The sequence below is a fragment of the Dromaius novaehollandiae genome, chromosome 1 (genome assembly GCF_036370855.1).
Source record: "Dromaius novaehollandiae isolate bDroNov1 chromosome 1, bDroNov1.hap1, whole genome shotgun sequence".
Taxonomy (NCBI): Eukaryota; Metazoa; Chordata; class Aves; order Casuariiformes; family Dromaiidae; genus Dromaius; species Dromaius novaehollandiae.
In genome coordinates, this window is record NC_088098.1 from 28,761,988 (window position 1) to 28,787,624 (window position 25,637).

Genomic DNA, 25,637 nt, shown 5'->3' on the forward strand with positions numbered 1-25,637 from the left:
GTTTGTTAGATTTTCTAGTGGAAAAGATGAAACAACAGGAGACTATAGGATAAAATGCACACACTTTGGTTATGTTCTTACTTTGAATATAGTACTAACAAAGTCCACACAGTCTTTATTCTGGATTGCAGTGTGACTTCTGTTATTTACAGCTGTGGGAAAAATGCAGGGCTTTTTCAGGGAAAGGGGAGGATGGTGCCCATGCTTTTTAGGATGTCATCTGTGTTCCTCTGAAGTATTTACATGCAGACACAATGCAAACTGGAAACATTTTTGATGTTATGAACTGTCAGGCTGTCTGAATGAATATTCTAACTATTTTTGAAGTTTAAAGAGTAAGTGGTAATTGTATGAAGGTTCTTAGCACTGTTCCTGGAGGGAACTGCTGATCAGGAGCAGGACATGGTCATGGTCCATCATTGACCAACACCGATAGTTGCAGAGGGAGAAGATGGTAGAGCTGTGAGACAGAGCTGGGCCTTGGGATTTTTTGAGTCTTTGGTGTTGAATTCACAAATTCATTTCTGTTGTGTTTTACTCTTGTTGTGATGAGTACCACAGATATTTGATTGGTAGTTCCTAGATATCAGTATAAGGTCTCACCCAACATGCTCAGAGCCAAAGGAAATAACAGGAAAAAAGCCTTTTGTTTTTTTTGTAAGAAAAAACCAAACCCTGTCCCTCTTGCATTTTGGTGAATGACTATTATGCTTCTTTTATCACAAGTTCATTTGTCACTGCTTAAATGAGAGTTCGGTGGAGGCCTGTTTGTTTGCCGTTTGAAAATATTTATGGAGCCACTAATAAGTTTGTTTTGCTTCTTATCTGACAATTATGTGCCTCTCTGACAAAGGCAGAAATAAGGAGTTTACAACATCGTAGTCTGAAACTGAACTCTATCTGGTCTGACTCTCCATGGGGCATTCGCCATACACTGTAAAGCACCATGCACAGTGGCTCCAGTTTTTGTTATCCAATTGTTGTTACTTTCTTAACAGATAATTAATAAAAATGTTCCTCCCTGAGGGTATAGGACCTGTTCCTAGAAACCTGTATACACATGAATCGCAGTGTTGATTGGTGATTCACTGGTCATAGAAGGAAAATGAGCATCATATAAACTGCTATGCAAAGCCTAAGAGATCTGAAAAAATTTCTTTATCTATAGGTGTATAGGTTATTATTTTGGTGAATACTTATTAAGTAGGCAGAGTCTGTTTGGCATTTTTCCTTTATTAATAATGATTCAAAACTATATGTTGGACGTTTGGGACTGCACTTTATTGTGTGATGAAATAATTTTAGCATGTGCAACAACATCAGATATATCGTTCCAGCTGTGGTAGATAAATTACCAGCTTCAAATTTGACCTTTGTGTGGGTTGTACTTAGAAAGGTGTAAAGATAACTGGAAGTGGGTTCTCTTTTTGTCCATAGCTGATCTTTACAGATTTCACAGTTGAGCAAACTCTCAATCTGCCATGTGAACAGGATTTATGAGGTCAACCAATTCCAACCAAATCCTGTCACTGCTCCATGTCAGCTAACTAATGTCATTTTGTACCTTGGGGCTTTATTTTCAAACCTAGAAAAAAGTTTACAAGCAGCACTGCTGCAGGATCACTTTTGTTCCTGAGAGGATCCTTGGGTTTCCATTTTTATGACCATCTTCCCCTGTACATTTACATACTAGTCACTGTCTGCTGTGAACTGTGAGGTCTGCTTTAAATATTTTAGCAAGGATCTAGTTGCCATTGCACCCCATGTCTCATTTGGACTAAAATAACCAGAAGTAAATGGATAATCTTGTCAAAAATGCTGGAATAGTTCATTAATTCTGTCCTTTTGATTAATGGCTATTTTGTGCTAAGCAAGTTTAAAAACAAAATCCCAAGGAGTTTAATCCTTAGCTAAAAAAGCAAGCCACATACTTCAGGTGGATTTGCATTTTTCATTGCTGCTGATTTTAGTACCATCGCATCTCTTGCACTAATGTGGCCCTTTTTGCAACTTCCATATCGCCTGGTACAGAACAATCAGGAGGAATCTTCTGCTGAGGGAATTTACGTCTCAAAAATTTTGGAAAATGGACCTGCAGACAAAGCAGAAGGCCTGCAAATTCATGACAAGATTATCGAGGTAAGAAAAGAAACAATGGATTACTCTGTTACATTATCAGATTAATCGTGGATTTGATGGTTTTTACACTAAGTCTGTTGTAATTTTCCTCTTTTGGTGTGTGTTAGTATCATTTTTGTACACTGAACTGCTCAAACATTTGTCAGGTGTGAAGGCACATTATGTTTTTTTCTAGCAACTAATAAATGAGTTGGTCTCAGGATTAAGGTAATTTAATCAAGGCAAACTGTAGGCTCTGAACTAGCAGGCAAGAGAGGTATTTTGGGTTTTTTGACTTAAGAGAAAGGCGAATAACTATATAAATTCACAGTTTTAATGTGGAGTTGGTGTTGCCCCGCGTCGGGGGTGTTACTGTTGTGTTTTTGAGACACTTCATGGAAGTGAAGCTGTGCTGATAAGTGACGTTGTGAAACTTCTTAATGAATTCGAGACATTGCTTTTTCCTGTATGATCAGATGTAGATCATCTGTTGTACTCACCAGGACCAATACAGCTCTTTCTCAATCATTTAATATACTAGCATGGAAATATTAAAGTCTGTTCCTGTTTTGTAAGCATTTTTTCCCATAAAAGAAAATAAATATCATGAAAAAAAGTCTGAAAAAATCATCTTCTTTCCTAGCTTACATCTGTAACTGTAATTAGCCCTGTAAAAGGTGTAGCAATACATGGAAAGGTTAGTTTCAAATAGTTGCTGAAGCAGCTTCCTTGCTGTGCTGTCGCGATGTCACATCACAGCTCTGATACAGCCTGGCTCCTTAATGACAGCATTTAGCACAGCTGCTAGCTTTGTCTAGTGCTGCTCAAAGTGGGTCTGTCCCTCCAGCCTTGCGTTTGGAGACGGCTCAGAGGCACTGCGTGAACTTGTCACCTAGATGGGGTTTCGGACAAACCTAGATGAAACCAGGGCATTGAGGGACAAACGCGGAGAGCGGGTGGCTTCTTGTGCGATTTCACTGTTAAGGACCAGAAACATAAGCTGAGGCAGTTTGAATGCTGGCATTGCCCTTCGTTTTGGGAGCCTAGAGCAGTGTGTGAAACCCAATTATTGAATTTTTTTCAAAAAAGGAAGCCCATGCTCCCAACTGGCAGATATGTATGTCTTTAGCAGAAACCAAGTTGGCTGAGCAGAGCTGAACTTGCAGCGTGACTGCTATCTCCCTGAGATATACAAAAAGGTTGCACATCCAGATTTTTTGCAGCAGCAGCCCTATGCTGAGAAAATTTATTTCCTTCTGACAATACTATTTCACTTATGTTGTATTTTCTAGAAATTGACCTGGTCTAGACTTCTATGCATTTGAACATTTCCTGCCTTGTTTTACCATTCTTTCACAGTGTCTTGAATTTTATGACAAAATAGGATGTTTTTGGAGGAGAGAAAAATAAATTCACAGTACAACTTTTATTAAACTTGAGAGCATTTCTCAAAATGCCACCATAATTGATACTTGATTTTTGTTTAATAACTTTTTAGAATTGTAGCTGTGTAAAAACATACTAATATTTAAGTTGCTATTGACAGCACAGAGATTTCAGTTCCATGTGAAAATACATGTCCAATGTCGCATATATGTTCATATTGCTCCAAATGGGACACCATTTTTACCATATTAATATACATCTTTCTATATAATTTTTTTGTATTTAAGCAAGCATTTAAAAATGTAGAGGTTTAGGCTAAAGGTTTTACTAAACATGTTAGTGCTTCAAAATTCATCAGACTAAAATCAAAAGAGGAGAAAAGGTAACATTAGACCTTCTAACTGAAATGTAAATAAGTAAGTATTCCTATATGCTTGACTATATATCCTATATGCTTATGCTGGGCCAGCATAAGCATCTGGAGTCAAAAGGCTGAAATTTACTTTGTCCATATGGAGCTATTGATGCCTTCTTGTACCAGGATGCCTGACGGCACTACTGCTGGTTGGGTGGAAGGATCAATACGAATGCTTCTGGTGGGAGGGAATAAGTCTGATGGTGTAACTGTTTCAAAAATGTTGGCAGATACTCAAAATATGAGCTTTGGTGAGAGAAAATGTGTGCCAGTTTTGGTTAAAAGTTGATAGAAAGTAGATCTTTTCATTTTTGCTTGCTCTTCACTCATTCAATGATCTGATCTAATGGGTGATATAGGTGGGTGTTTTAAGAGACCATTTTTCAGTAATCAAAAGCAGAAGGAACTGATGTCTAGAGATCATCTGATTGCTTCAGCCAGTTGTTTGGCAGTGGGATGCTCTGGGTATCCTTTTTAGCAGTGCGTAGCTAATGGGATAATGGACAGAACTATCGCATTAAATCAGGAGGAAGTCTGTTCTCAAGGCATGTTGCTAAATAAAGAAGGTAATTAGTTTCAGTGCTTTATCAGATGTTTAACAAATGTTAGCTGCATGTGGTTGACAAGAGTGAGTTGTGCACTTTTCAGATGACCATCTCGTGTGTAACCTAGTGCAGCAAATGGATTTCACAGTAGCGTGGCATTGGCAGCTGCAGTTGTGAACCAGGTCTGCCAGACAGCCGTTGCTGCATTTCACTTTATGTAGGTCATTATCTACTGTGGTGTAGCAGCAGCTTTGTCAAATAATTGTGATTATATTTGAAAGGCTGCTAAGGTGAGAAGCTGATTTCTTTCTTAAGGTATTTGATAGAAAAATGGTACAGAATTTTGGTAAAAATGCCATACAGGTGTCTTGAGTTCATGAAGGTTTTTGAAATCAGCACGCCCAGAGTATGAGCAGTGGGGTCTCTTTGGATCCTCTGAAAAATGTTGGAGTTTATGTGGACTTTACTCTCAGGTGAGCATACTTTTTTCTTGATGACCAGGAACCTGGAAGAGATGCTGGTGGGCTGGCAGGCTGTGGTGGGTCGGTGTGAAAGGTGGCCTGTATCAGGAGAGGTGAAGGGCAACAGCCACATGTATCCTGCACCTGTTGGGGGGGCTGCAGGTCTTCACAGGGTACTGTCACGGGACCGTCACTGCCCATTTTCACTGTTCAGCTGAAGAACAGAGGATTTCAGGCCTTTTTGAAGCTTTACACTCTTTATCCAAGTTTAATTCTCCTGTGAGAAGAGACTTGTTTGTTTATGCTGTGCTAAGCTGGCTTGGGACAGTGACGTGCACAAGCTGTGTTTTGGCGATATGTCCTTTCAGGAATCTTACTGCGAGCCAGAAATAACCATTAGATTTCTATCAAGGAGAAGCTCTTCTTCATGAATTACTTCTACATGGGAGGTTACTCCAGAAATCAGTGTCTTCTGCTCCTTGCAAACATTTTTATCCAAAGGGTCTAGTTCCCTAAATTAACACAGCACGGAGTTTGTTCTGGGACTAAATACTGATCGCACACTGTAAAAAGAATCTCATAAAACTAGATGTAGCACTGCTATCCGTGACTCACAACATAAAAGCAGTCGTATACAAGCAGTCGTATAAAGTCATCAGATCTCTGACTTTTGGATGTACCTTTTGCTTTCCTGGATGTTGAAAATGGATCACAGTTATAAAGCTATGTATGACTTCATCTCCACCTCACTTCATGCAAATCTTACCTTCTGCATAAGGTCACTGCTTGTCTTTGCTAATGCTAATAGACTTCTCACGACAGAGTACAAAACAGAGCTATGATCCATGGCAATGTTGTTGAATACACAGGAATGTTTTCCCTGCTGCCTTATACATATATGTATATATGTATATGTGTGTATGCATGTGTATATATATGCATAGTCATGAGCAGTGGCACTGGGACTGGCTCTTTCTGCATGGAGGAAAATTGCAGTCAGTTCAACCTCACCTGCGAAAGGCACACTTGGCCAGAGCTCCAGCTACACTGATCTCCTGTGGGTAGTCATTAGCTAATGCCTTCGGAGGAGTGTTAGAAAAGTGCAGGCATTGAGTGGTGATGCTTTCCTTGGGAAGCATACAGCGATGTGGAAGCTTATATTCAGAACTAGTTCTTTAAAATTGTTTTTATTTTTAGGCGTAATACTGAATTTTACAGAAATTGGTATGTCATCTCTGATTTGAGCTCAACTTCTGAAAAAAATGGTGACTTAATTTTTCAAATTCTCTTTCATTGGGTAAGTCACAGTGTCTTGCAAAATACCACTGTACTACCAAAGTGAAATACGCTGATAAAGTACATGACCATGACAGAATTTACAATCTAGATGGAATTTATGAATTTGTAAAAAATGAGCAGTATTTGATCAATTAAAGGAAAAAGAGCTATTGTTAATTCACATAGGAGGCAGAGTCCTATACTCATAGCTGAACTTTCTGTAGTAAGTTTGCCAAATAACAAAACAGCAGTGAAGATCTTGTGTGCATGTAAAAGGGGCTTAGGCTGAGGGTCAAAATATTCATAGGAAGAAATATAAGCACATCATCATCTGGAAGAACCAAGTATTTTTCTTCTGCTTGCTCTGTAAGGCAAAGGCTTCTGTTACTTTACTCTCAAATGAAATGAGAATATTGGCCCTTTTGCATTTTAGTCAGTTGATTCTCATTAATTTGATGGCTGAGAAACAGGCATGATGGAGAAGAGGAAAAAAACATTTTTAATCTTGGGTCTTTCAGTCTTTTTGAAAAATGAGATGGATGCATATGTATTATGATTGTGTATTTTGTTTACGCAGCCTGAGCTCCCTAAGTATATAATAAATTAGGCTTCATCTCTTATTTCATGCTTCCCTTTGTTCTTTTCACTTTTTTGGAGACTACACCCACAATGGCTTTCAGGCGCATGTCAGCAAAGCCAGTTTCAATAAAGACAAAAAGTCTCGAGGCTTATACTGGCAGAAGAAACGTACATCTGCAAAGCGCCTACACAGAAACTTTTTAACTATTGCCAGACTGCTGACTGTGCTGCGTGTCAGCCTTGTGATGTTTTATCTGTTGCATGTTTCAGTCATTACACTCGCTATGTTGCTCAAGCAAAATCTTTGATAGTCGTCGTGTTTGTTTAGCTAAGGACCTCCGCTGTCAGATGACGGCGGTAGAAGTAGTGAGCTTAAAAACTGTCGTGCTGGGATCAGAGCTAGTAAGTTTGGGGTGCCTTTGAATCAAAGCTGCACATGATGTAAGCAGTCAGATCCGGGTACTAGCTGAAGGAAATTTTTGTGTAGGATGCACAAATAATTTTAGTGGCTTGGGTTTTTGTATACCTAAATCATCCCCAAATGGCTTTACGTATATTAAGTTCTCCTAAATCTTTGACAAATTCATAATGTCTGGCAGCTGCATTCATTAGATACCTCCTAATTAGTCTGAAAGATCCCTAGCAGAGTAAATTAGTTATGCCACAGCTTTGAAATGCCCGTAGCCTCTTTTCCCCTCTCCCTCACCTGTTGAGATACAGGTTTGGGGACACCTGAATTATCTCAGCTCCCTGAAGAAGCTTGAAAAGTCAGATGTGACATACCCCCACTGACTTTCTTGCCTTACAGAAAGTGTTAGTGTACCTCACTGAGAAGTGAGAGATCTAGGTTGCAGGCTCAGCTCTGCCTGCAAAGGGTTGAACTTACATATTCAGATAATTTCCCGTGTTAGTAGGGCAGAGGCTATCCTATGTGAGACCAGTCTCCACCCATCTTCTTGAAGCTGAGCTATGCGCTGGCAGGCATTTGAGAGTCAGGATTATCCAATGATAATCTGGTATGAAACAAGTATTCATGCCAGGGAGCTGGATCTGGAGAATTTGCTCTGCCTGAGGTGAGTGCTTGTGCCAGCAAATGGGAGTTTGTCTCTTTCTTGCGTGATGTCAGTTTTCTGCCTTGATATGATGCTTTCCTGAATGATGCTTACATTTCTGATCTTGTGGTTCTTGGCTTTGGGGGGTGGGTGAGTAGTGAATGCTGTTAGCTAGGATATCCTGTGGTTAGGGCACTCTTCTAGACAGGGAAAACGTGAGTTCCCAGATTGAATAAACACCAGTGGCTGGGTTCTTCCATTTCCTGGTGTTTGCTCTAGCTATGATACATAAAAGCTGGTTACTGCTGCTGGTGCCCAGCCTCAGAAGGCTGTGCAGGCTGGGTCTCATGTAGATGGGGGAGCCTAGTGCTCTGTGTGCTTTCTGTGCAAGAAGCTGGCATCTGGCTTTGGGTGCCTGGAGTGCCTGAATTTGCACTTCATTGCCCAGGTTCCCAAACATCAGTAGCCTGAATTTAACTGGGCTCACTATAGGTCTTTGGAGGTGCTGATGTTCCTCTCTATTCATTGAACTAAAATGCAAATGTTGTGTTTGGGAAACTACATTATCTTCCCTGAGAAAGTAGCTGAAATTCCATCAATGTAGTGTTTACACTTTCAGAAAAGAACAAGAGACTTTTTGCTTATATGTCAGCTCAAATATCTGTATTTTTGTGGCAAGAGATATTTCAGTGGTCCATTCTCCCATATATATACTTCTGTATTTGATGTCGTGTCACAAATCTTAATATGATTTTACAAAATATTTTGTGTCCTAAAGGAAAGGCAGAAATCAAACAAAACATTAGTTAAGACATAGAAAACTTTGTCTTAACAGGATAACACTTAATAATGACTTAAGGTTTTATGATTGGAAATTTAATATTTGATCCCTGACTTAGTTGAATAGCGTGTTAAGTTCCTACACAGGCAAAATACTATTTTGATACTTGTGTAAAGCAGTATCTCAAAGAATTCTAAGGTGTCTTGGCTTTTAGGATGTGTGTCTCTTTTAATTTGAAGTGTAAGCTGAGAAGTCTTTACTTTGAAGACTCACTGTGGACTTGGCTCTAGAGAAGCACATGTGTGTAGGTTTGTAACACAGCTTTGTTCATTGGGCTTGTTCTCACAGACAACCAAGCACACGTGCAAGTAAAATGCTACGTTGTTTTTTCCCTAGTAGAAGTAAGAGTTCTGTTTGGCTTCCCTTATCTCCTTCCTTGCGGAAATGTGTGTGCTCACAGTGCCTTTGTCTGTGAAAGTGGAAATGCCAAATTTGTGGTTGGAAAGTGGCTGACAGGCAAACCCTCCAACTGGTTTATTTGCTGAATTGGTGTATTCAGGAGATACAGACATGTTCTTCCAGCAGGTCTCTTCAGCCCATGGCTTGTGAGTCATAGCTGTCTTCTGAGGTGCAGCTAGCTGGTGTACTGCCCCTTTGTACATGCTTGGGCCCTCCCCTGCAAGGGGTTCCCAGGAAGCAAAAAGGAAGATACTGGGGTGGCTGGGGCAAGGCACAAGACAGATGTTGCAGAAGGAGCAGAGTGGGAGTACTTCTCAATTGTGACCCAGCTTGAAAGGAATCAAGAGAACAAACTAAGTGGAAGTGGTGAACATTATTCTGTGCTATGGGTTTTTAAGCTACTCCTACCTTGCTGCATCTTGCCTAGGTGGCTTAGATTAGGTATGATAGCAGAGGGATGGGGAAGAGACATTGGGAGCTTGCGTGCATGTGAGTGTGCATAACCCTCCCTCTCCAATGACACATTTCTATCTTGCTCTGACTGTGGGGGATCTCTAATGCAGCTGGATCACCATAGGAGCAGAAGGAGGAGAGTGCATACGAGCAGGTGAGGAAGAAAAAGAACAGGGGATGTTGACCCTTAAAGTTGGAGAGTACAAAGCACTGACCTTGTATTTCCACACAGTTGATTTCTAATGCTTGACTATAAATAGGCAGGAGAAGGTGGGAGAAGTGAAAGGGATGTAGAAATAGGGGAACTGAATTGTGGAAGAGGATCATTATGTAAATACTTCCATAGGGAACACTGACATGGAGATAAGGTAGGACAGAACTGGAGCAAAACTATGATAACTGTATTGTGCCTGCGGAGTGAGGCAGTAGCCAGGCTGGCAAGCTAGCTGTGCTGTTAGGTAGGCAGGATTCTGGTTAACCTGTGGAAAAACTGACCAACCTAAGATCCTGCAAGATCCCAGAGATGCTGCTGCCATGCACCGCAGATCCCTAGGCATTGTGTGGAGGCCCAGTCACACCCAGCTCCTTCATAAAGTGTCTAATCTTAACCCTGAGGGAGAATGTGTCAGAAACTTGGCAGGTTGAAACTCAGCATTTTCTTAAACGCTGTGTTTGAGCTTGCCTTTGCTGCATGTCATCTTTCTTCTCCTTCCCATTTCTTTTCCTTAGCTTTAGAGTGAACCTTCCAAAACAACAGAACTTTAGTGCACGTACTTCCATCTCGTTCAGCAGCACAAGCAATGCAGTTCATACACAGCTGAGGTAGAAGGTTTGGAGTAAATTATTCTGTATACAAGGTCTTAAAGGTGTTCATGAGGACTTTCAGGAATGTATTAAGCAACATGACTAACACTTGTCACATGCTTCTTCTTTCATCCCCTTCCCAGAAAGAGAAGGGCATGTGCAAAGGAGTGTTTTGTTTAGGAATTTTTTAAATAATTACATATACACACATTTGCATGTTGGTGTTTGTTTATGTTAGGGAAGACAAGGTCATACAAATGTATCTTGTATTGTTGCTGAAGATGATGAGGTTTTGTGATGAAGACTCTTCTTTTTTTTTCCCTCTTCTTTGAGCATGATCTTAGATCAGCCCTGAAGAAAGTTCTGTCTCTTCTGCTGAAGAAGTCATATCCCCATATTAAACAGTTGGATTGTAGTCTTGGTATGGAGCTTTAGTCTGTTTTAGAGAGATGGTGGGCTGGATTGTCAGTATGGGGCTGAAATAACATAATCTGGTGAATTTCGGAGGGTGTGAGAAGATGAAAGGCATTTTCTGATAACTTTCCTTAACCTTGCCAATTGTGGTGTGAATAGAAAGTCTGAAGCTTCAGAGACCACTGCTGGATTGATCAGAGGGAGGTAACCCTTTGAGGGTCATATGACAAGGAGTAGTGCTGGATTGATCAGAGGGAGGTAACCCTTTGAGGGTCATATGACAAGGAGTAGTTGGAATAATTAATGGTAAGGCCAGCTATGAATAGCTCTGATAAAGTTTGAGACCATGCTGAGTTTGTTGCTTAGAAGTTAATGAAGCCTGAGGAAGCTGTGCCTCCCACAGCACATGCTGCTGGCACCCCAGAAACTTGTAGTGTTTTCAGAAAGTGAAAAGCCTTCTTCAGCCTTTCATAAAGGTTATTCTTTATTGTGGTTGAGACAGCCTCACAGTTAGAGGAGATGACAGCTTACATATGTTGTGTGAATGCAATGTTTTATCCTCTTAAGTCACTGAATTGATTGTTGCAATCCAAAGGCTATATGCGCCAAGAGCTTTGATCTCCTCTGCCCTTTTTCTTAATCAGCTAATTATATTTGTAAGGAGCAGCTAATCACTGTTCTCTGTAATCAGAGGCTGAGTGGAAAAAAGTCATTAGTGTCTGCCAATGCAGAAATGCTCAGAATGAAGTCATTATTCATGGCTTCACTTGGAAAATTACCACATCTCACAGCTCCTTAAAAATTAGGTGATTAATGTGCTGAACTGGGAAATGCTCCTCCTGAGAACTTGTGGTAGGGATAGTCAGAAGCATGTACAGGACTGTGCTTTACAAATGCTTTGAAAATTTGAGTAATAATGCAAAAGCAACTGTCGTTTGGAAGCTTCACCTCTAAAATGCAAAATTCTGCGGCACTGAAAACCATATAGTAAGGGAATGTTTCTTGCAAATTGCAAGAGCAGATATGGTCTTTTCAAACGACCATTAAAGATTAAGTAAAATCAAATATATTAAGCTAAGTACATTTGTTGCTAATACATTTACGAAAAAGTCTACGTATTACTTGTTTGGAATTATGAAGTTGTAAGATTACATTATATTTTATGTAGACCCAACTTGATTGAATCCCTGTTGCTTCAGGAAAGGAGTGCAGAATGACTCAACACTGCCTCTTCATTCAAGTAATTTTGGAGGGCACTTTCTTTATGAAATATTGTTGACAAAATAAATCATGGCTGCTGTGTTTATTTACATAGTAAGTTTACATATTATTTACAGTGTGATAATTACATAATATTTGAGCAATACTTTTGTCTTTTCAAGTAGCAAGATTGTGAAATAGAGTGGGAGAAAAGGGGGAAATTGTGGGAAAACATAATTTGTAACTGTTGACATCTTGTCATTTTTCTTGTTTTAAAAACACGAAAAACAAATTTGAACATCAGTGTATTCTGCACACCTGTAAAAATTTTGCTCCTTTAAAACTGGAGAAATTATGAATCTGTGTAGTCTAGAAGCAGGTGTTCAATGTAGAAGATCCAGAATAGGTGGAGATAGAATAAGACCTTTTTTCCCTTCCTCTGCCTTTTCCTGATATTTCTTTTGTCTCCTTCACTTGGTGAAGATCAGGAGATACCTGTAGAGAGTAGTGATATCTTTCATTAGACCAACTGATATAGTTGGAAAAAGAGAGACTATTGAACAAACTAATCCTTCTTCAAGTCTGTGTGACTGAAACTTGTCTGTTTTTCCAGATCTGTATTTTCCATTTCCATTTGGTATTGTTAGACCGTCATGGCTATTATAACACGGCATTAGATAAAATGAAGCGGATGTAGCTGGGAGTTGTGGAAAATATGATGTGTTATACCACTTACCCCTCCTCCCCCAAAGAGACTTTGTGGCACTGGACTGCCCAATACCAGATGAGTTCTTGGTGTGGGTATTGTGTGATTCAAGGCTTTTTGTGGTACGTACACAAAATCTGCCACTTCTGAAAGTGCCTCGAAACTTCTCTTTCAGGTGTCTACACTGAACTTTGATCAAAAAAAAAATTTTTCTACTAACCAGCATGCATGTGAGAGAGTTCTAGAAAATGGCTAGAAAGCTCTGTGGAGGGAAAAGATGCCCTCCCTCTGTAAACTCTGATAGGCGAATGAATTAACTTTGCTTTTTTTTTGAAGGGGAGAGGGGAGGGAAGTAGCAGATGTGATGTACTTCGTAATGAGACTATGCCTTAGGTAGTGGTTCCCGATCCTGATGTTAGCACGTTGAATTAATCCAGTCAGGTACTTGACCCTGACTCATACCGTGAATATTTATGGATGGAAGATTTTTTTGTGGTCATGACAAAATACACAAGAACATAGCCACCATGATCCCCTGCAGTAGGGGAAGGTACTAGGAAAACTAGCTCACTGTTTAAAGGTGTATAACACAGTGCAAACCATCACAGTACAAGCCTGTAAGTTTTTGAAATGTTGTCAGTTAATGCAGAAAAACACTAGCAGCTCTTATTTCAGTTGCACATTAAGGGAAAGTTTATGTAGACTGTTCTGGAAAGTAGAGCCGAGGATAGGGATGGTTAGAGTGCCCAACATCTGAGGGACCTCATGGCTCAGAACTTGTCCTTCTATTTCCAAATACAGTCATTCAATCTTTAATTAGTTTATTTAAGCAAGTGATCAAGTGGGTTAATATCTGAAGTCCTTCCAGCAGCTTGCAGGGGAGGCAGGCATGCTATCCTAAATGGAAGGGGTTTGCTGTCCTGAATGAATTAAAACAGCTGGAACCCTACACTTATGATTGTGCTGGGCTAGTCTTTGGTGCATGGCAAGGATGGAGCCATCTGGTCTTCATGCTGTCAGCAAACCTCTTCAGCACATACCTTTGATTACCCCCAGCCTTCCCTGAATGGTAGCTGCTGCTGCTGTCTGGAAGATAAATGTTTCAAGAGCTTTTGGGCTGTTGTGCTCTTCTTGAATGTATTAATTACATTTTTAAGTGGTACAACACACAGCAGTCTGGAGCAGAAAGCTGAATCCTTCATTTACCTTACAGTGGTCAGAGCCCCGATCCGAATTGGACACCTCATGCTAGTGCCAGATGCGTAGCAGTTCTTTCTCACTTGCACTTCTTGTCCCTTGCGTCCCGTTTCCTTAATGTCCATGAAATCTCCAAGTGTCCCACATGACTGTTTTTAAAATGCTCTAGAACTGGGGTTAAATGGAAAACTCACTATTCTGAAACGTATCTTTACTGAAGCTTATTTTCCAATGACCAAAAAAATGGTGTTAAAATCATAAAACAGTTCCTAGTGGATGCGGGAAGACTAAGCAAGCAGAAAGCTCTCCTTGTGAGGATGTATGATATTTTCAAAAATATTAAGTGTTCTTCCCAATTTTCAAATAATAAATGTTAGCTTTTGAAATATTTTGGGTAAAAGTATTTCTAATGATTTCCTATTTTTCACTTTGATTTTGGAAAAGAGTAAGCAGAGCATGACTCTGAAGAGCACTTCTATTTTTATTTTTAAAAAAGAATCATTAAAGACCAAAAGTGGTTTATATATGTAAATTTGTAGAGGAAGAAACTCTTATTACTAATGTTTCATATTAAATAAATGTTGACATCACTATTTTCAGCCTTTACTTATATTCTTACTAAGAAAGAGTTTGCTTGCTTGCTTTTTTTCTCTTCCTCCTCCTCCGTAGTATGGAGTAATAGAAATCAAAAGAATCCGTATTTGCCACTTAATCTGTAGGCTTTTGTCTTTAATTAACACAGAATGTGGATAGTATTTCAAAAATCTGAGGAAAGCATGGACATTTTAGAAAATAGTTCAAAGTGAACTGTTCAGAAAACATTGTTAATAGATAAACTTAGCAGAGTAAGTTAAACAACAGAGTTTTAATCTGATTGCTTAAAAATCCTGATTTAAATGAGCCAGAATCCCATAGTATGTTACTGCCATTCTGCCTACCAGGTACTTTAGGCAGTTCTAGTACAAAATAAAGAGCTGCATGTATGTTAAAGCAACTCCTTTCAATGTGTATTGCTTTGCATTTGTGTTTTTTTCTCATTTTTTTGTCTGTTAGGATTTTGAATTCTGTAGTTCAAGAAGCTACCTTGCTATGTACTTTAAAGAGCTGATCATATAGGGACCATTTTATACTACCCATTAAAAAGTAATTAATGTGAAAGCCAGCCCATTCAGTTGTTTCTTTGTAGTGTGACTTGCAGTGAACACTCTGCTTTGAATTCTTATCCCTGCTTGGCCAGTTTTAAGTTTCCATTTTCATTAAAAAATCTGGTAAACCTTGATTCAAATGACTTTAATTGCACCTAAGGCCTTGTGCCCCCTGTTCTGCACTGGCTGGCTTTGGGCTGGGGGCTGTAGTGGGTCTGTGGGCCTTCCTGCTCCTGAGGGCGTCAGAATGGCAACTCTTAGATTTTTCTTGCGATAGAGACTTACAGCTAGGTTTGTGGTAAAAAAGCTGAAAAAATCTAGTTGACAATGTTAGAGAGTATGTTCAGTAAAGTAAATGGTGATGAAATTTAAACCATTTGGTCTGTTGGAAATTCTGTACACTTTAAATCTCTTATCAGAAAATAAAAGTTAGTCAAAACCCTAATTTTCTGTAAGTTTCTATCTTTGTGCCAAAGAAAAATGTTAACTGTCTAAGCTTCAGCTAGTCACCCTTGTCTCCTAATCAATAGAGACAGAGGCACATGCAGAGGGCAATTTGAGTTATTTTAGCCACTATGTTATAAGATGACTTTCCCTCCGAAGCTTCCTGTACCTCTTAATTTATATACTTTGTAAACAAACAAAAAAATCGCCTCCTGCTTTTTTAAACAGAATTGCTGCTTAATGCGCAGGTCCCAGCACTTTACGCCTCTGCCATCTCAAAACAACCTACCTGTCATCTGGCAACACTATCTACAGTTGTTAAAGATCTGTTCTGGAGGAAGAAGTCTAAAATCCACACCTAGTTGCTAAGTAATTTTTTGGTTTGTTTCAGATACATTTAGATATCAGAGCTTTATAAAGGCTGATTTGGGGGTGGACAGAGTGAAATTTTTGCTAGACTCTCTCAAAATGATGGACTCACAATTTGTATGTACCGTCATTGTATAAAATATTTGATTTTTTGGTGCTTTTAATTTTAAATGAGTTGACTTTCCCCAAGATCAATGTTGTATGTTTTACCAGTAAATGGCTGGCCCAAGCTTACATTCCACTCGCATTTTTGGAGATGGTGTGTCTTCACAGTGTTAGATTGCTGTTATGGTTTCTGGTTGAAGTGCCCAATTTTGCACTTTTGATGACAAATCCATGTTATTAATTAGGAGAACAATAAAAAGTGATGTTAATGTGCCTGTGCCAAGCCATCTGCCTGATGTTTACTTTTTTCAGTGCTAAAATCATGTGTTCAGCAGTGTACAGAGGACTGAAGTAAAGAAGTGCCGATCTAAAGATAGTCTCGGAGAATCTAGAGTGCACTGGGCATTAAAGGTGAGATTCATCTTGCCTAACGAAGTGTCTGAAAGTTCTCTCATCCTGAAGGTATTAAAGATGAGTTAGACATCTATTTTCAGCAAAGATGAGTCTCTTCATGTTACTTTCCACAAAAAGAACAAAATGAAATGCATACATGTACGGCCTATTCCATGTTCCAGTTATTCCAATTGCTAAATCTTGAACATGGTCCTTAATATCTGGCAGGAGCTAGCAAGAGAAGAGTTTTAACTTGAAATGCCCCGGTAAACCGTGGCTATTTAGAGACTAACTTTGAAATCACTTAACATATGGTTTCGTGTCATATCCAGTCTCATTAATCTCTGTATCTTTGGGATAGGAATAAAGTGAACGCAACTGTTTAAAAAGCAATCTATATCCCCCAGGATGATAGCTGGTGTACCACTCTGGTTTAGCTAACTTTGCTGTAGCGGGAGAAATGATGTGAACAGCTGTGACAGCTGAGAGCATTTCCTAGAGCTTAGTTTGACGGTTCACTGGGACTTTTTAAAATTCAGCAAACTCTGATTTTCTTGGCAATTTCTGGAGGAATATGAGTAGCTGTTCTTGGAACTGTAGAGATGGGCTTTGGCAAGTGAGGATACAGATGTTGTTCAAAATGGTACAGAAAGCAGTCATCCAAGCAGTGGAGCAATGCTTCTTTTTTTTTTTTTTTTTTTTTTTTTTTTTTTTGCCAGTTTTCAGAGAGACAGAATTTGTTCAAAGAAACAGACGATGCAAAGATTGAGAAATTGGTGGAGTTGTTTTGGAAGGAGAACAGCATTAATTATCTCATTGCTCTAAGTAAGAAATTTTAGTCTGCACTAGTTGCTTTTGGGTAAGCATTTTGTATGGAGAAGGAGGGTACATAGGGGAAGGAAATATCTTTTATTAGAAGACAGTATCTTTTATCAGAAAAACTAAGATGGTTTTAAATTGTGGGCAAGCTTTCAGGTAAAATGTGCCTTTATTAAATGTGTCATAGAGGGATTAATATATATATTTAATGTGTATAAATTTCTACTTAAAATCAGTACTGAGAAATTAAGAGATGGAGCAGTTGCTTCATGCAAAATGTTCTTTTTCCAGTTCATAGTGATCTTTATTGATATGTCTATATGAATTTATTCCAATGCTTTATGGTTGGCTGTCTTCACCCACAATTTCAATAAGAATATTTATGCATTGGATGAAGCATATCAGGTTTTAAGATGCACATATGTGAGATGCATTGATTCTGAGGATGCCTCTGTGGGGAGGCATTAAAAACTACAGTTGAAAGGATATGCTGCCTGTAGGAGTGCCTTGAAAGGTTTTACATTTGTTTTTTCTATCTCCATTTGGTGTTTATGGGTCTATGGCAGGCTTGTATCTGTTTCTGAATTTGAAGTTTGAGGAGGGGGTGTTCAAATGCTAACAGAGACTTTTTCAAAGCTTTGTATGTAAGTAGGTTGGTTAGCTTTTAGAAGCTGCTGTACTTCTTCCTACATCAGATGAGTGCAAGCAAATTTTTCTATTACAAAGTATACTCACTGCAGTGCAAGTATACAATATGTATAAATTAATAGATAATAAAATGGTTCCTTATCCCTGTTACATAAGGCTGTAGTGAATCATGAAGTTGTTCTTGCTAGTAGTAATGAAGTAGCATTTAGATGTTGCAGTGAAGATCAGGAGGACCGTAGCAGCAGATGTGCAAACACCACTGTAAAACATGATCTTTGTCTCAAGAATTAACAGTCTAAATAAATGAGTCAGACTAAAGGAAAGTGAAACACATTTAATGTTCATTATGGTGATTTTCAAACACTATTTAAAATCCTGGTTTTCTAAAAATATGCTTTTGTTTGTAACATTTTATTTGATGCAGTAAACATTAAAGGGCTAGGAGGTAAGGCACAAAGGGGTAGTAGAAAAGGACCATCGGAAGTTTTATCTATTAAACAGATTTTTTTCCTGTCTGTTTTTTACATGTTTTTGAACTGTGCATTCTGAATAGCATTTAAGTTTCCCTTGCAACAGTTTTCCAACTTTGGCTATTATATGACTGTTAAGATGTGCTTTTGAGATGTGACTTTAAATTTCTTTTTTATAATTTGTGAGCTGTGTCTTCCTGTGTGTAGAAAGCAACTTTACACATGAAGATTTGGAAGTGATTAAGCAATGAAAGCTGCCATGAGTCACAAACTAGTCTCTTTTCATGGTCTGAAACCATAATCATTTCAGAGGGAATTTTTTCAGATGCAGATTGTTTCTATGAATACTGCAATATATCTTTATGTCTCCAACCAAGGCACTGTAAAGTATGTTTGCAATAAGAAACATCATTCATCAAGGTGAAGAAAGTGAAGGATGACTGCTTTTTCCTCCCTCCTGTGTCATGCTGTTCAGAGAGAGATTGTTAAGGGATGGCAGAAAAAAGCAGAGCAAAACTTGTGTGCCCATACTCACTTCTTCCTGCAGCAGCACTTCAAGCAGTTATGAGCTTTTTAAACTGAGCTGTAGAATTTTGGTAAACCAGAATTTCAGATCTGATTGTTCAAAACTGCGATAGCAGTACAATGGCTGATTCTTTTTTTTGTTGATAACTATGGGACTGATTCTGAGATTCTGAACATGGCAGTCATTATTATCCACATTAACTTTGAACAGTGAACGCAGATTTTTTTTTGCAGCTAATTCAACCTGTGACTAGAGCAGTAGTTAACAGTAAAAGTCAATAGAATGAAATTTTACAAAACATGATTGCAAAATTACATCCAGGTCTAGGTTCTGAGGTTGTCAGCTACTTTTGTTTATGCTGTGGCGAAGAGGCCTTAGTATGGCAAAGTGAATATAGCCATATTGCTATTTTCTGCCAGCGCCCAGAAGCTCTTCCAAGGTTGAATGATGTCTCATCTGTGTCCTGGTTCCACATCTGGCCCCCTGTCTTCTCCCATTTGTCCTACCAAGGAAATGGCATTATCCATGATGTGCCTCGGGGTGGCTGGTCAGAGGACCAGAGCAGTAAGGTACACTGTACTCTATGAAAAGGTAAGTCGCAGTGCAGTCTGCCCACAATGAAACAGAGTGCTCTGGCCTTTGGAAGCTGTCAACAGAGTAGACAAATTTAACGTGAAAATGTAAATACTGAGCTTGTCAGAGTACAGGCGGCATGTGGATTTGCGTGCACGTGTTTTGCACTTGTAAATGGCTTATTTGAAGAAGCTGCTACTGATTAGGTTCAGTAATGGTATAGACATCATTTAAGCGTATGCTTGAGCGATCTAAACCTAAGCCGTTCTTAATAATGGTTTGTTGAAAGAAAGAAGGCAATCCCTGAAGATCTGTGTTGGACTATTCAGCTGGGAACTGTGCACGGAAAAGCCAATTGATTTCAATGTTATGTGAAGCCTGTTTACAGAGAATGCATATATTTTCCTAAGGTCACAGGTCAGCATTGATCTTTTGAAGAGTTTCACTGGAATGTAAGTTTTTGGTATTTGGGATTTGTATAGCCAAGCAAACTGGAGCAGAATCTGATGCATATGTATATCTTGAGGTAGATCATAAACACTTTGCCTCCTTTTTTAAATGTTTCATTTGATACGTTCATGATGATTTTGAATATAAAATAAATGTGCAGATACAGCTTTCCAACATCATCCCTGGACTGACGAAGTTCAGTCAGGCATAAATCTTCACACTTGCTTATGAAGAAAAAAGCTTCTGAAGAGGATTTGCCTAATTGATTAAAGTTTTTTTTTCTTTTTTTAAAAGAGCAATTGATACTTGTTTATCTCAGAACTTTTTAACATTGCTCTGTTATATGCAAAATGTGCCATACTAATTGAAAGCCTTGTGCAAATATGAAGAAAAGACTCACCTACAGATTTGGATAGCCATTGCTGCAACAATGTGCACTTGAATCACAACTGGAAGATTTCTTTTAAATAACTGAGAATAAAAACTATGTAGTAGGAAGATAAAATGAAAAACTTGGGTCCTACTGGTTTTAGTGGTGTTAATCCAAGAAACTTAGTTTACGTAAGTGAATCTCTTCCAGTTTTACTCCTTTTTTCCAAACAGTAAATGTCAAAAGCATAGGTCAGTGACAGGTCAGTGATCACTGCTCTGTGCACCCGGAGTAGCAGTTGTAAGACATACAAAAATCTTGTATTTTCAGTGTGCTGAATCTTTACCATGCTAAATACAGCTTAAGACTGTTATGTCTCTTTTTTGCTGGATACAGCCTCTTCTGCCCATAGAGTTTAAAAAGTAGAGCTGGAAGCCATGTCTGGCTGTTTTACCCTCACCCCAGGTCTCTGCTGGAGCAGGATCCGGGGCAAGTTCAGGAGAGAGAAACGCCCAGATGGCCCCAGCAGCTCATGGGAAGGTGATGGAGGTACTGGTGGCGTGGGAGGTTGAGGAGGGGAATTGGGAGCACGTTGAACTTGAGGAGCTGAAATGTTGTTGTAGGTGTGAGAAGAGAAGTGATGGAAGAAATAGGGCTTTGAAAGAGGAGAAACTGGGGTATTTTGTAGGCAGTGCATTTTACTGTGAGCAGAACTTTAGAGTTGGGAATGAGTGGAAAGACCAGGGCAGAGGAGACAGCTTAGGGCATTGTAATTGTTTCTAACAACAAAATTATTAGAAAGTTATTATATTAAATGTAATAGTATTTTTGAGGTTCACCTTCAAACATGTTTTGATGTCTTTCTGTACACTTGTGAATTTTCATCTCTCACAACAATGTTAGTTAATACCTGAGCTGAAGGCACGTGGGTTGGTATTTCGAAGTGGTAGATTTTTGTTGAATAAACATGTCAGAAATGCTTTTGGGCAAAAACACAACAATGGAACTCCCTGTCTGTAGGGTCATGTTTCTCCGTCTTCACAGAGAAGCACATCAGGTGTTTTTTGTCTCTTTCCATGTGCTCACAATTTGCAAGAGAAAAAAATATTTAGGCTTTCCTGTTTGCCAGGGAGGGCATTGCTGATGAAAGCAGATTTTGGGGAGATATTTCAGCTACTGCAACATAAGAACGTTGCAGAAATGGCTGTATTTCTTCCTCCTTGCCTGGCTGTATTTTAACCCTGCAAAAGTGTGCTTGCTTAGGTGTTTTAATTTAGCGTTGTAATCTGCAAATGATATCATATATGAGGATTATCAACAACTTTATGGTAGTGAGTCAAAGAATAGTTAAAAAACTGTGAAGTGTAGTATGTGACATGAGTAGTTTTTAGTGAAACATTACTTTTAAATGTTTATCAAGAAGTCACTTCATTCATCAGTGGAAAGGAATGGAAATATGGAACATACTGGAAAGGAATAACTGCATTCATTTTGTACCTGCAGTTCTTTTTCAGAATCTGAGTATCCTGGAACAAGGTATTGGCAAAGTAAATAGAAACTGGTTAAGTCAGTGAGAACTAAATTCAACTGAATTTCAATCGGCTAAAACTTGGAACAGAAACTTTCTTTTTCTTTTTTTAAACTGAAGTCTTACTCTAGGAAAATTTTCTTTTTTTTTCTTTTTTTTGTTTGTTTGAGGATACAGAAAACACTTTCATTTTCCTTGAAAAATCATACTGCAAATATTTTGAAAACTTTGCCTTCTTCTCCATCTGTAGTCACTTCTGCTTTTTACATAACTGATCAGGTCATTGCCCACTAATGGCAGTTAGTTGAACTAAAGAAAGGCTGACATTATACCTCCCTTTACCTCCTGAAAATTACCTCTCAAATCTTTTTTTCTCCCCCCCCCCCACTCATGCATCTTGCAGCTCTGCTCATACCCTTGGTGCAGAAGCCTTCTGCTTTGCGTAGCTGCCAGAAATTATCTGAAAGCAATCCCTGGGATGCATTTTCTTAATATTTTTTGCAGTTGTTTGATAATGCTATTCAAGAAGATATTAAAAATAAAGGCCCAGGTGACTAAAGTCATGTGCAGCTGTTAGTCCCCTGTGAAGGGCAGGGAAGGAACTGGAAGTAGGGGCCTCGCTGGGCCTGTGTGGAGGGAGGGGTGGCTGGGCTTGCTGGAGAAGTCAGGAGTTCTCATGTTTGTTATCTGCAGCTTTTATGCAGCAAATTAATGAGTTCAGTTCTTGCCATCTGCTTATCTCCTGTGAGCTTAATTGCTTGCCAAAGACTTTGTTTTGCTCTGTATGAACCGCTGTCAGGATTTTGCATTGCAAACATGACACTTGCTGATGTCTTACATTATTAATTTGTTTAGTCCCCAGCCTCCTTAGCTTAATCAGAGCACAGGAAGTGAGAAAGGCTTTGGAAGCAATGCCAGGAGGAGGTGTCTTGGTTAGTTGCTGGTAATGTTTTAACAGCACGGTTAGTATAAATGTAGGTTCATTACAGTCTGTTTCTCTCTAATTTAGAGATTATTCCTTTCAATGAAACACTTGTGAAAGGGTTCTGTGCCCAAACAATTGGAGCTGAAAGGGTTTTTTACATGATGACTTTGAAGTACTAAATGTCCAGCTTATTTTATTACTAATCCTATCCACAGTAGTTTTTGAAAATAATCCCCCAAACTTTTTACACATGAAAAACGGCAGCACCAAGACATAGAGGACATAAACAAGAAAAGAACTGGTTAGGTGTTGGCTCTGCCTGATTTTTCCTTAATACACTGTTGTGCACTGCTGCTCAAAGCAACACTAACTATTGCTGTGCTGTGTTGTACTATGAGTACCATATGCTCAGAGGCTACTGCTTATATCTATACAGGTATTTGCAGTAGTGGTGGGCAGATGGATCTATAAAAATTGCTTTTGGGTAGCTGGAGACTGCTATGTTGTGTGTGTTCAATAGTGTTCTTGCTGGGACAGGCTTGCGAATGCATTGGCTAGATGAGCCACCTCTTTCCCAAAGAGAATCAATGTGTAATTTTATCTTTCTTCTGATTCAAATGATCGAGAAACAGCTGTGCAATATGGATGCTGTAATGGGTCTTACAGCAGGAAGCTGAAAAAACAAGGTCTAGTAGTGCATAACTTAAGGTCCAGGGATAGATAATAAATTCAGATACTGAAGATGATGTACTTTATGGAGGGTAAGAATGTTCCTGGATAACTTTGCAATTTAGTGCCTTGTACAGTGGGTAAAGATATTTATATAAACTCTTCGTTATGCTAGAAAACTAGCTTTGAGGGAGGGGAAAAAAAGAAGCTTAAAATCCAAAATACTGTCTTCTCCTTGCTCCTAAAAAATTAGAAATATGTTTATAACCGTCATTCTGGAGTTACATGACTTCATTGTATGAAGCATTACTGATAAAACCCTAAATTACCATAGTAATTAACTTTACTCATGTTTTTTCTTACTCTGAATGATTAAAGACTTTATTTTTGAATGAGTTTGCTCTTTCAGTAGAAAAAAAAATTATACTATGAATGATTTCATTGCCATTAGAAAATTCCAAAGGAAATATTTCTGCAGACATTACTGTGGGTTTTTTTGTTTTGTTTTTGTTCTTCTGGAAACTAAATGTGAGATGTAAGAGTTGCGAGTACATGTATCTTTTTATTGTAGATGTTTTGTTGAATTCAGACTTGTTTTGAAAATGACAATTTTAGCAAAATAATGTGCATAATTATTTGGATGCATGTATTTATATACAGGTATGCACAAGTTGTTTCATGTACCTTAGTCTTTCGTACCTGACTTTCATGCTGACTAGGGCTGCTGAGTGGGAAGTCTGCTGAAGTCTGCGTGTTTCCTCTTTGGAAAGCAGGGAGCAGTGAGCATGACTGGTGACAGGTACAGCTCACCTGGTAAATCAACTCATGGAAGTGCTGAAACTGTGCTCAGGAGGCAGTGATGTAACTTGTGCTGTTTCAAGACTACGCTATTGAGTATGACTGGTCTTCATGTCAGATCAGAGCTTTAACTCCATGTATTTTGTCCTTAAAGAATACAGGCTGTTTTGAGCAACAAGATGTTCCTGATGCACTGTTCTGATTCACCAGGATCACTGCTTACCCATAATATGGACGTGTTCCTCTACCTCCTCTTTTTCTGTTTTGTTTGTTTAATAATGTTGGCTACAGGTGATGTTTAATGATGTTTAATTACTGTTTGATTCTGTCAAGAAGTTTCCTTGGGCTGGTGCAGACATTTCTGAGCCAGTTATTTAATACTGGCTTGTGGCTGATTAGAATTTTGCAAATATTAAAACCATGGAGAGTCAAGATAATACTTAACAGTTCTAATGCTTAATCAAGATAAACATTTTAATCTACACATATTACCTAAAAAGCTCATGTTGGCCAGCACTGACTGGCAACAAGAAGGGGTAGTTTCAGTTCCTAGGGGTCCTTTGGAAATTATTAAATAACTGACTTGTCTGGGTGCGGGCACCTGGAAACTGGGTAGGCAGAAATATGCTATTTGCCACTCGGTGAATCAGACTTGCCCACTGCTGAGCAATGGGATAGTAAGTGGGTTGTAATAAAACTCTTTTGGAGGGATGGGATGGGAGAACTAATACCAGCGAGGCAAGACTCATCCTCAGCTGTCCTTTGTTACCCCCTCTCCTGCTCTGTCACATGCCCTGTCCACGGTCCTCTTTGGGTCCCCTGGAGCAGTACCCACCAGACCCAACCCCTACGGTTGCTCTTTGTTCCCAGGTTGTCGCACAACAGAGCGCCACTGGTTGGCAGGCTGACCTGTCGCTCCTAAAAAGAGCCCTCCGTTTTTGGGATGGGGCAACTTATTCCATGTTTGAATAGTTGCCATCATGTTGCAGGGGAGGCTCTAGAGTGCTCAGCTCGAGGGCTGGGCAGTCAGATGTTGCCCGCTCCCTGCGGCCTGGCTCGTGGTAGACCTCTGTAGCACTTTTGGATTTGGACAAGTGCCATAGCCATTTCCAAGATCCGCACAAATGCCTGGCCGCAAACGGAAGACTTCTTGAATGGTTGTTTTTGTTTTGTTTGGTTTTGTTCATGTTTAAAAAGTAAACACAAAGCTTCCTGGAGTCTGTTTGCTTTCTGTATCACAGTGCTGCAAGATACAGCAAGTATTTAGTTTGACCTGTTTATCCTGAGTATCATGAGTACGGGTTGGTTGCCTGTATGTTCTACATTTGTAATTATGACATCTATGTTTATACCAACTTTAAAACTTAAGTAGCCTTAACAGAAATGTTTCACAAATCTCATAAGTCATGTACGTAAAGAAAGCCTATTTAGGCTTCGCTAATTCTTTGCTCCTGTCCAGTTAATGGCTTATTCGGCAGCAAATACTGACAAAATGCCTCTTTCCCACTATGAACCTTATCTGCTGGGGTTACCAAGGAGGAACAGCTCTGCCTTTGG

At 39.2% G+C, this 25,637-nt stretch overlaps 1 protein-coding gene across 2 annotated transcripts in view; it reads left to right on the forward strand.

Moving 5' to 3' along the window:
• The window catches only part of PDZRN4 (PDZ domain containing ring finger 4), a 251,951-nt gene that overhangs the window by 3,978 nt on the left and 222,336 nt on the right, over window positions 1-25,637 (forward strand). For both annotated transcript variants that reach the window (XM_064507898.1, XM_026117762.2), the window contains exon 3: window positions 2,032-2,139. In XM_064507898.1, the coding sequence (XP_064363968.1) occupies window positions 2,032-2,139 (108 nt within the window). The remainder of the gene's footprint in view (window positions 1-2,031; window positions 2,140-25,637) is intronic.